Here is a 12,023-nt window from a genome sequence, read left to right on the forward strand (position 1 = left end):
TTTTTTTGTGTGTCTCCCCCTAGCGCAATAGCGCCCCTCAGAGTACCTGCTTCTCGATCCCAGAGAGAGAGAGAGGGACCCCCAAGGCTCACCAACCGATGCAGTGCAGTTTCCAACCAACTGCAGTCAGCGTCTGTTTTACACAGACTGGAAGGAGCTGTTTGCTTTTTCCCGGGTAGAAGGCGTGGCTCCGCCCCCTGTGTACGCCTTCCGGCGTTCCCAGCCCTCCACGAGGTAGCTGGGCTCACAAAACATGGCCGCCCCCATAGAAGAGACATAAGACTCCAAAAACATGGCGGCCGGCGTGACCTGAGGACATACATGCATTCGGTCTACGGCAAAATGGCGGCGGACCGCCGAAATCGTCTTCCCAGCACATCCACCTGCACTCTGCTAAGAGGTGATATATGGATCTACAGAGATACACTACACATAAGGTAGGATTATACCTCCTCTGTCTGCTGTAATGTTACAGTCTGCTGGGTAGAGTGTTAGCTCTTGAACCAAGTCCACTTCCCACAAAACACATGTTGTATTACAAGGGGGACTTGTAAGTATCAGATATATACTGACCATATATGGAGGGGCCCATAATACATACTGCCTCATAACGAGGAAAAAAGGGAACGTTTACTCACCATACCGAACCGACAGGCACCCTCTCTTCACAATACCCTCTCCACCGGGGTGGGGGTTTGTGGACGCCTCGACTCTCTGGTACCTGGCGTCCAAGCGAGACTTTTAACTCGCAAAGTCAGTCCCTTCACTGGGACTCCGTCGCGGCCGACCCATCGCGGAGCTCTGGTCTGCACGCGCTCGTAGGCAGAAACCGGGGTGACCACTGGATCTCAACATCCAGCCCGTCGCCCGGCCCCGCATACTTACTTGAATATGTCGCGGCCGACCAAGCGCAATGCCATGGTCTGCGCGCGCTCGTAGGCCGGCTGGGGTGACCACAAGTGTCGCCCAGTCCGGCATTTTTGCTTGAAGATCTCACAGGAAAAAACACTGGAGAAAACTACCTAAAAAATTTCTTTTTCTTAAAGAAAAAAAGTCTTGCCAGGACCAAAAGATCCCAGCAAGGAACTTGGGTCCTTACTCCTGACTAGACAGAAAAAAACTGATTCCCTGTAGCAGAGAGAGGGAGGATATACCCTCAGGGACTGCCCCTAAGGTGGAGCCAGAACGTTTTGTCTTTCTGCCTAGTCCTACTCCTGCGGAGACAACATAACCCAGCTCTTGAGAATCAAGAAGACTACGTCTGTCAATGAGCGATAGAGAAATGGAATCTATTCCAATAATGATGGGTCTACCTGGTGGTGCTATAGTACTCTTATGTATTTTGGGGACTTGGTAGATAACGGGAAGTCTGGGGTGGTCCGGGATGAGGTATCTATATTCCTTTTTGGTCAAAATGCCTCTTTTATGTGCCTTTTTCAATAATAATTTACATTTGCTTCTGTATTTATTGGTGGGGTTGTTTTTTAGTTTCTCATATGTAGATCGCTTCCGGTTTATATGTTAAGTAAGGGGATTATGAGCGGGTGGAAAAGGAGCGGAAATGAGTCACCATTCCTGCATATAACCAAGCTGAAACGCAACGTACGTGCCACTTCCAAAGACTTCACACTCTGACGAAACGTGTCAAGTTGGCACGCACGTTGCCTCGCTTTGAGCCAGTAGCTGGACCGCACGCCGAGACTCTTACTTCCGGGTTCGGCGAAAACAGTGGAGAGAGCCAGCGTCCTATCCAGCCGCGAGGCAACATAGGAGCTCAACAGCGGTCTTCTATTATATTGACCCCACTTATTTTGGGTCAAGTTTGTTTTTGTTGTGTCACCCACGGTTTATTTGGAGTGGTTTTATCACCTTAAAGTTTAGCTGCAGTACCGATCGGGGGTTTTATGGATATTTTTTATGGACGTTGTATGTGAAGATTGTGCATTTTTTGGAGTTCAATAAAAGGAAAACCTTTTTACACTATGAGGAGCTTCTACCTCTTTTCTTCCATGCTGAGTGTCCATCCCTATCCATAGGGAGATCGTCCACCCACCTATCCATACATGGGAGCAGCAGTTTAAGCGCTTTAGATTCCTTTTGGCGTACGCCATTGGAATCCACACCTTCTGGTAAGTGTGCTACCTTAACCCTGGGCACAGAGTGATAGAACCCAAAGGATCACCGTCACGCACGACCCCATCCTTGCACCAGAGACTTTTGAGCACGTTTCTTTGCACCTTATTAAGTTGTGTTCACTTCACGGACTATTTATATATTTGAACTGTTTTTGTGTATTTTATTCTTGCAACATATTTTTAAGATAATATATTAAAGCATCAGCAGTATTATTATTGTTTACACGTTTGCACGTGCACTTTAGTGATATACTACACACGGTTTTCATCACAGCATAATTTATATTATCCATCTATTTATATAATTATTTATTTATTATATCAGCATAAGGTAACATGTAAGCATTGGTAAACGTTGCACGTGCACTTTATTTCTTTAAGTAACTTACCAGGTTAGCGCAGTATTTACACCCTTCACAATTTTGAGATCACGAACTATACCAGTTAGTGCTTTTGATTACTTGCTGCTTCCTTATATTAAATAAACAAAATACCTAGGCGCGAGTAAAAATTACCCTTTCACATGGTACTTTTGTTACAATATGTTTTGGTGTGCGATTTCTTACACCGCAATCTAGCAAGGTGCATTGGATTGCCATTAAATAATATTGGCACTGCAGTGCATTTTTGTGCAACATGAAAGCGCATGTGATTTTGCTTGCTTTAGTTCCCATCTCCTGCAGTGTTGCCTACTTCCTAAAAAATTTGTGGGACGGTCTTCATGCTATAGTTTAGTGATTAGTCCCAGTGTTGACATAAGAGAAAAACAGCTGGGGAAAAAGGAGAAAAGGCAAGCATGTTAGTTTGTAAGGATCTTTCAGGGGGATTTCTGCACTCTCCAACAGTAAACAGAACAACCCCAATACAAGGAAACCATGTCTGAGATTTTATACACAGATAGGAAAACCTGCGAACCGGTGAAAGGGTCATGGGAGGCCAAGGATGAATGATGCACATGCGGCGCAAAGGCTGGACTGTGTAGTCTGATCCAACAGACGACCTACGTTAACTCAAACTGCTGCAAATGTTAATGCTGCTTCAAATAGAAAGAAATCAGAACACACAGCGCACCACAGTCTGTTGCATATGGGGCTGCGTAGCCGCAGGCCAGTCAGGGTGCATATACTGACCCATGTCCACAGTCAAAGTGCCTACAATGGCACGTGAGTATAAGAACTGGATCACAGAGCAATGGAAGAAGGTGGTGCAAGTCTTTTCAGTTACCTTGTAAGGTTCACCCAGCTTTTTGCAGTTTTGCTAAATGCTTCAGGTCCCAGTGCTGTCATTGCTTCAAAATCAACCAGCTTAGGAGAAAACAAAATACGTGAGAAGAAAGGCATTTGTTTTACAATAGATTCATCTGAAGGGATAAATAAAACATTAGGATACTTCCCCAAGTGCTTGTACGTGGAACTAAGCAATTACTCTATAAACATCCATGAAAGAGCTCTCAAACAATTAAAAACAAATAAAACAGTAAAAAGGAACATTTGTCAATGTCAGTCTGTTCTAGTCTTAGCATGCGTGCTCTGGTCAAAAAACATTCTGGCTGGTGAACTGGTTTGCACCCAAAATGTATGTGTGTGTTTGACAAATAAGGGGTATTAAACTGTAAATGCTTCTAGGGGCAGGGGTTAATGTGAAAGGTGAGGTGCTCTTTGTACAGTGCTAGGGGGAAAGTGTCAGTGCTATATAAGCAGGTAAAACAAACAGGAATTTAAAATGTGGGCTAGTTAAAATACGAGGCTGCAGAAATTACTATCTACAAATATTTAAAAATGTCACTTAACAGATAAGTATGGCCAAAGCTTTTTTGGGCCATACTTCTCTTCTGGGTCACAGGAGTGCATTTACCTGCACTTAGGGGCCCTTTGACCAAGTCCCGATGGGCTGGGCACAATGCATCTGGGTGTGCACATGGGCTATCTAGTAGTGACGATCCTTTCCTATTTACACTTACTAGCCCCTGGATTGTATCAGGATAAGCCTGCACCCCATGTTCTGGGACACAGGGATACACTTTCACCTCTAATTTGAGCAGCGCAAAAAGCAATATACAGGTATACCCCGTTTTATGTACACTCACTTTCTGTACACTTGTGAGTTCAGACACAGCTTGGTCAGCTTGGCATGGCACTACTCCTGGTTTTTAACATTGGCATCTATGGGAAATCTTGGTCAGCTTGACATGGCACTGCTCCCTAACATTGGCATCTATGGGAAACCTTGGTCAGCTTGACACGGCACTGCTCCCAAACCATAAGTGACAGGGATTACCAGGAGCACCGAGAGGGGACCCAGGAATACAACATATCCTATTTTGTGTCTGGCCAGCTTGCCTAGGTAATCTACCATGTCATGGTCCTGGGTCCCCTTAACCACTTTACCACTGAGCCTATTTTTGACACTTTTTGTTTACAAGTTTAAATCAGTATTTTTTGCTAGAAAACTACTTAACCCCCCCCAAATATTATATATATTTTTTTAGCAAAGAGAATAAAATGGCGGTCATTGCAATATTTTTTATCACGCGGTATTTGCACAGCGGTCTTCCAAATGCCATTTTTGGGAAAAATTATGAAAAATCACATTTCACTGCATTTAAAAAAAACTAAACAGTAAAGTTAGCCTATTTTTGTATATTGTTAAAGATGATGTCACTCCGAGTAAACAGATACCCAACATGTTACGGTTTAACATTGCGCACACCCGCGGAATGGCGACAAACTACGGTCAATAAAAATCTCCATAGGCGACGCTTTAAAATTTTTTAACGGTTACCAGCTTAGAGTTAGAGTGTAGCTCCTTTTTTTAAATTATTGCTCACGCTCTGGCGATCGGGGCGATACCTCACATGCGTGGTTTGAACAGCGATTTCATTTGCGGTGCGACTTCCATATATGTTTTCTTTCGTGCGTGAGCTAACGGCGACGGGGGAGACTAAATTTCATTTTTTTTCCTATTTTATTATTTTTTTTAATGTTAACAAAGGTTTTTATTAAAAAAAAAATCTGATCACTTTTTTTGCTGTCACAAGCAATGTAAACATCCCTTGTGACAGCAATATGCAGTGACAGGTACTCTTTATGGAGGGATCGAGGGTCTAAAAGACCCTAGACCCCTCCACTACACTTCCATGTATTCCAAACGCAGAAAACGTCATTTTTGAATACAGTCACTTTTTGAATCTGCCGCCTTTAGCAGCAGAGTAACTCGGACGTGACGTCATGGACGCCGCCTCCGGGTTACGTCATCGGAGACGCGATCAAAGCCGCTTCCGGCTTTGATCAGGACTCCATCCAGCCGGCGGACGTGCCGGCTGGGTGCTCGGGTCTCCCGGTGGGACAGGAGACCCGGGCATAGCCGCGGAAGGCCTCGGGAGGGGGGGGGGACGTCCTCTCCCGCTCGCTGGGGTAACGATCGAGCGGCTCCCGAGCTGCATCGGTCGTTACTGCCGGAAAGCCGACCGCCGGCTCTAAAAAATGGTACTGGGGTAATGCCTCTAGCTAGAGGCATCACTCCAGGATATAAACAAACAAAGTCAGCCGACGCAGGTCTACGTGGCTAGACATTAAGTGGTTAATATGCTCCCCAAGTTTGGTGTCCTTTTCACTTATGGTTTGGGAGCAGTGCCATGTCAAACTAACCAAGATTTCCTATAGAGCTAGTGTATTTACACGCATTGAGAAGTGAAAAAGGTATTGCTTCACTTTTGGTACATTTTCGTTTTACATACATGCTCTGGTTCCATTGTGTACTTAAAAGTGGGGTATGCCTGTAACAGGCCACAGTGCAGAGCAGTCTTGTTCTCAATTTATGTCTGCAGGTACAATGCACATACTGTCCGGATGAAGGTTAACAACACAATGTTTACAATGGTTTGGACCTAAGATAATAGCTGTCAAAGCAGTGGGAAAGAGGTAATTTACTAGATTAAAAAAACGATTTGTGTTTTAGCTATTCTATAAAGTTATTGTTTGCAATACAATTGTCATTTAAAAATATGATGTGTGAACGTTGGAGGGACTGAGGTCTTTGTAGCTGGAAGCATGTTTCACTATAGGAGGTGGTTATTTTACCAGTTACATAAAAATGTAATTGCACAAATATATTTTTAATGCAGGGTGTATGTAATCTGAGGTTTAGCATTTCAGCTCTGCATACATGCTTGTTAAATTTTGCAGCAAAGAAACTAAGTTTATTTGAATAAATTGGTGAAAAAAGACCCTAGACCTCGTACTGCTGATTGGAAATTCGAGATATGAAGTATTCAAATTCTAAAATGTATCTGACAGGAAATGAAAAAACAATACTTTTGAATGTTAGGCATAAGAAAACATACAAATGCATACATACAAAACAAAACATACGAGAAAACAAACATTCTAAATACTACCCTTTTAAGGAAAGACTGGTATGTGCAAGGAGGAAGAGAAGGGGGGGTTAAAAAACAAAATTGTTTATGCATTTTTCATAACTAAATATTGTAATAATACAAAAAATGAAAATGTGCTTCTGCAGAGAGGAGAAATAACGCCATACCTTTCCTTTTGGAATTTTTCCAGTGACTTCTTTGCCACTGGCCATCAGAGCACCCATAATTACAGAATACGCGACCACGCTAAGAACAAACCACAAAAAGACAAACATAATAAATTAAAGAGAAGCATCTACCAATTCTCATATCAGAGTTAAGCGTTCAGAATTGGTTTAAAAAGACATAAAAAGCAGCACTATTAAGAAAGCATGTGTAACTCTTATTATGGTGCTACTCAACACATTCTATGTATGGTTTTGCAGTGATTTCATATTATTCAGTTTTTTCCTATTTCAATTTCTTTGACTTGGTAGCTAAAACAATTTTTTCATTCTAGCATGCACCAGATCTTGGCTCTGTAGGTTAGACTGGAGAACAGTAAGATTTACAGAGATATTAATCCAAAAGTGCACCTGTTGCCAGACTATAGACGGCAAAATATTTTCATGTTCCTAACAAACAGTAACAGAGCTTTAAAACTACCCATCCCGACATCTCTAGCTGATTGTGCGGTGAAGTGATTCATTCTCCCAGATTGCCAAGGATTTTAAATTAGGGTTTCAGTTCTAGCAGCTTAGGAACAACTGCTGTGCGTTTACATTAGAAGGCTGGCAGGCTGCCATGGTGATGCAACAATAAAAAGTATTAGGGAAAGAGTGAAGATCTCACTATTTAGTTTGTAAAATGTTGCATTCCTGTCCTGCTTTGTAAGGAAAGATCCCACATTCTGGAAAGTTCCCTAGATAAAACAAGCAGTTACCACTTAAAATGGGTAGAAATACTTTTTTTTCATTTTGGATAGTGTAAGGTTAATCGCATGTAATTCAAAGCACACTGCTCCTAAATGACATGCGATTTCATGTGCGGTGCGAATTTCAGCCATACACTTTGTTTGGCTGAATTCGGACCGCATCCGCAATAAACACGCACATGAGGCTTTTTTTTATCCGCAGCAGAATCGGATCGCATAGTGCCCAGAAGCTGTCTAGCAGGGAATGAGGCGCCGCACCGGAAGTGACGAGCGGGGCCGGTGCAGGCGCATTGATTCCTAGGAGCGATGACGTTCAGCTCCCAGGAATCAATGAAAAGAGGAAGGGACGACGCGGGCCGCGGCCGCAGAGGGAGGAAGTGGAAGAAAGGCGAGTATATTTTTCTGCAATAACAAGGTACAGTGCATTGCGAAAGTATCTGACCCCCTTGAACTTTTCAACCTTTTGCCACATTTCAGGCTTTAAACAAATATATAAAACTGTAATTTTTTTTGAAGAACCAACAACAAGTGGGACACAATCATGAAGTGGAACGAAATTTATTTGATATTTCAAACTTTGTTAAATAAAAAACTGAAAAATTGGGGGTGCAAAATTATTCAGCCCCTTTACTTTCAGTGCAGCAAACTCTCTCCAGAAGTTCAGTGCAGCAAACTCTCTCCAGATGTTCAGTGAGGATCTCTGAATGACCCAATGTTGACCTAAATGACTAATGATGATAAATAGAATCCACCTGTGTGTAATCAAGTCTCCGTATAAATGCACCTGCACTGCAATAGTCTCAGAGGTCCGTTTAAAGCGCAGAGAGCATCATGAAGAACAAGGAACACACCAGGCAGGTCTGAGATACTGTTGTGGAGAAGTTTAAAGCCGGATTTGGATACAAAAAGATTTCCCAAGCTTTAAACATCCCAAGGAGCACTGTGCAAGCGATAATATTGAAATGGAAGGAGTATCAGACCACTGCAAATCTACGAAGACCTGGCCGTCCCTCTAAACTTTCAGCTCATACAAGGAGAAGACTGATCAGAGATGCAGCCAAGAGGCCCATGATCACTCTGGATGAACTGCAGGGATCTACAGCTGAGGTGGGAGACTCTGTCCATAGGACAACAATCAGCCGTATACTGCACAAATCTGGCCTTTATGGAAGAGTGGTAAGAAGAAAGCAATTTCTTAAAGATATCCATAAAAAGTGTCGTTTAAAGTTTGCCACAAGCCACCTGGGAGACACAACAAACATGTGGAAGAAGGTGCTCTGGTCAGATGAAACCAAAATCAACATTTTGGCAACAATGCAAAACGTAATGTTTGGCGTAAAAGCAACACACAGCTCATTACCCTGAACACACCATCCCCACTGTCAAACATGGTGGTGGCAGCATCATGGTTTGGGCCTGCTTTTCTTCAGCAGGGACAGGGAAGATGGTTAAAATTGATGGGAAGATGGATGGAGCCAAATACAGGACCATTCTGGAAGAAAACCTGATGGAGTCTGCAAAAGACCTGAGACTGGGACGGAGATTTGTCTTCCAACAAGACAATGATCCAAAACATAAAGCAAAATCTACAATGGAATGGTTCACAAATAAACATATCCAGGTGTTAGAATGGCCAAGTCAAAGTCCAGACCTGAATCCAATCGAGAATCTGTGGAAAGAACTGAAAACTGCTGTTCACAAACGCTCTCCATCCAACCTCACTGAGCTCGAGCTGTTTTGCAAGGAGGAATGGGCAAACATTTTAGTCTCTCGATGTGCAAAACTGATAGAGACATACCCCAAGCGACTTACAGCTGTAATCGCAGCAAAAGGTGGCGCTACAAAGTATTAACTTAAGGGGGCTGAATAATTTTGCACGCCCAATTTTTCAGTTTTTTATTGGTTAACAAAGTTTGAAATATCCAATAAATTTCATTCCACTTCATGATTGTGTCCCACTTGTTGATTCTTCAAAAAAAATTACAGTTTTATATCTTTATGTTTGAAGCCTGAAATGTGGCAAAAGGTCGAAAAGTTCAAGGGGGCCGAATACTTTCGCAATGCACTAAGTAAAAAAAAAAAATCGTAACTATCCATTTCTTTTTCAGGTGACTAGAAGCAAGTGGACATAGTCGATTTTGTGGCCGGAACTCCACTTTAACCTCTATGACCAGCCATGCAAAACATCAAATTTTTTACCGGGCTTGCCGGTAAAAGTGTTAAGCCCAAGAAACACTCGAGAGCGGCTGGAGAGGGGACAACCCCTCCCACTGCTTCTGAAAGTGATCCAGCGGCTAACTGGCCTCTTGGTCTCTTTCACGGGAAAGACAATCATTGAAAAAAATTGAAAAATAGCTGATAGCTTCAGCCATAACCCCAGTAATCCACATGTAAGCCGCAATGTATATATACATATTGCGGTCGGCAAGTAGTTAAAGTTGGCACATACCCAGGTATTCACATATTTTAAATCAAGACAACATTATTCTTTATGAACATATTGCTGCAGGAAAATTTCCTGTTTCTATGCAGCTGTACATTAAAGGAAACCTGTAACTGGAAAAATATAGCGTAAGCCATTGCTGCCCCGTAAAAAAATGCCAATTCCCCATCTGTCTCGGTTAATATTTAGAGGCACAGTGATGACCAAATTGCATTGGAGTAAAGTCAATTACTGATTTGGCTAGGCTGTCTGTCAAGGTGCATGGATCAAAACAGTGGCTGAATAGAGTTTAAAATCTTCTACCACTTAAAACAGTTACTTATACTTCTATGAACAGTGTATTTAGTACTGAATACATTTCCTCCAGAACACTAATCATTTTAATGTTTAACAGAAGTCACTTGCTGACGCCATTGCCCTGGAGCCAGCACATTCTAAGAATGCATAGTAAATAACTTTAGACAAAATAATTCAATATCTTTCATCCAGATGTGTTCAGCTACTTATTGTATTTTCCAGGCAGAACTGCAGAGAAGTACTCAAATAGGGTACGCGAGAAACAGCTAAAACTCATGACTTTTCAACAAGAGGACATTTTCTTTACATAAAGAGAGTGCTAAGGGGGTAGATACATTTCAAGCAAAGAATAGGTATTTTAAGTATTAACTCCCAAAGTCACATAAACACAGGTTGTTTAAATAAAAAAAAATATAAATGTATTATTTAACCACCTCAATACAGGGCACTTAAACCCCCTTCCTTCCCAGACCAATTTTCAGCTTTTAGCGCTGTTGCAATTTGAATGACAATTGCGCGGTCATGCAACGCTGTACCTAAACCAAATTTGTGTCATTTTTTCCCCACAAATAGAGCTTTCTTTTGGTGGTATTTGATCACCGTCCGGTTTTTTCTTTTTTGGTGCACAAATAAAAAAAGACTGAAAAGTTTGAAAAAAAAAAAAAAGTTTTTTTGTTTAGGTTATAAAATTTTGTAAATGGATATGTTTTTTCCTGCACTGATGAGTACTGATGATGCCGCACTGACAGGCACTGATGAGGACACACTGATGGGGTGGCACTGATATGCAGCACTGATGGGCACTGATAGGTAGCACTGATATGCAGCACTGATGGGCACTGATATGTGGCACTGATAGATAGCACTGATATGCAGCATTGGTGGGCACTGATAGGCAGCGCTGATGGGCACTGATAGGCAGCACTGATGGGCACTGATAGGTGGCGCTGTTGGGCGGCAATGATCGGCACTGATGGGTGGCACTGATGGGGGGCACTGATAGGCAGCACTGGTGGGCAATAATGGGCAATGGTGGGCGGCACTGATAGATGGCAATAACGGCACTGGTGGGCAGCACTGATAGATGGCAATAACGGCACTGGTGGGCAGCACTGATAGATGGCAATGGTGGGCAACACTGATAGGGAGGGCAATGGGGGGCTCTCTGAGCCCTGTTTGCCATCCCTGGTGGCCATAGTGGGCACCCCTGGTGGTCATGGGTGGGCATCCCTGGCGGCTTAGTGGCACCCCCCCCCCCCCAGGGCTGCACTGGTAATCAATGTTCTGATTACCAGCACAGACCCCCCCTGTGATCAGTGAGTAATTAGAAATACTCACTGATCACCCCCGCAGCAGCACCGATCCTCTTCTCCTCACTGACAGGATCTGTCAGGAGGAGAAGAGATCGAAGCCGTTACAACGGCTCTATTTACATTACATGACGGCTGTGATTGGACACAGCCGTCATGTGATCAGGAGGGCCAATCACAGGGCCCTCCTGCCGAATGATGTTGCTCTGTGTCCGAGGGACACAGGCACATCGAGATCGCGCCGCTGCGCGTACCCGCGGCGGCGCGATCTCTCTCCTTCTGAAGGACGTTCTGGAACGTCCATTCAGAAGGACGAGACTCCCGCCCGGCCGTATATGTACTATGGCCCGGGTGGGAGGTAGTTAAAAAGGCGCGTCCAAAGGGTGGTAATGAATAGCGCATACTCTGACTGGTCTGGGGTGGTAAGTGGGGTCCCCCAAGGCTTGAGCTGTTTTTCCTGGGACCAACCTTGTTCAATTTATTCATAAACAGCATTGAGGATGGGATCAGTAGTTCTATATCAGTTTTTGCAGATGACACAAAATTGGGC

At 43.3% G+C, this 12,023-nt stretch overlaps 1 protein-coding gene across 2 annotated transcripts in view; it reads right to left on the bottom strand.

The window, feature by feature from the left end:
- The window catches only part of TTC13 (tetratricopeptide repeat domain 13), a 289,788-nt gene that overhangs the window by 16,272 nt on the left and 261,493 nt on the right, over positions 1–12,023 (bottom strand). For both annotated transcript variants that reach the window (XM_082249950.1, XM_082249949.1), the window contains exons 21-22: positions 6,678–6,756; positions 3,360–3,439 (exon numbers count right to left, since the gene is read on the bottom strand). In XM_082249950.1, coding sequence (XP_082106076.1) covers positions 3,360–3,439; positions 6,678–6,756 — 159 coding nt within the window. The remainder of the gene's footprint in view (positions 1–3,359; positions 3,440–6,677; positions 6,757–12,023) is intronic.

The sequence above is a fragment of the Pelophylax lessonae genome, assembly GCF_965119305.1.
Source record: "Pelophylax lessonae genome assembly, chromosome: 3".
Taxonomy (NCBI): domain Eukaryota; kingdom Metazoa; phylum Chordata; class Amphibia; order Anura; family Ranidae; genus Pelophylax; species Pelophylax lessonae.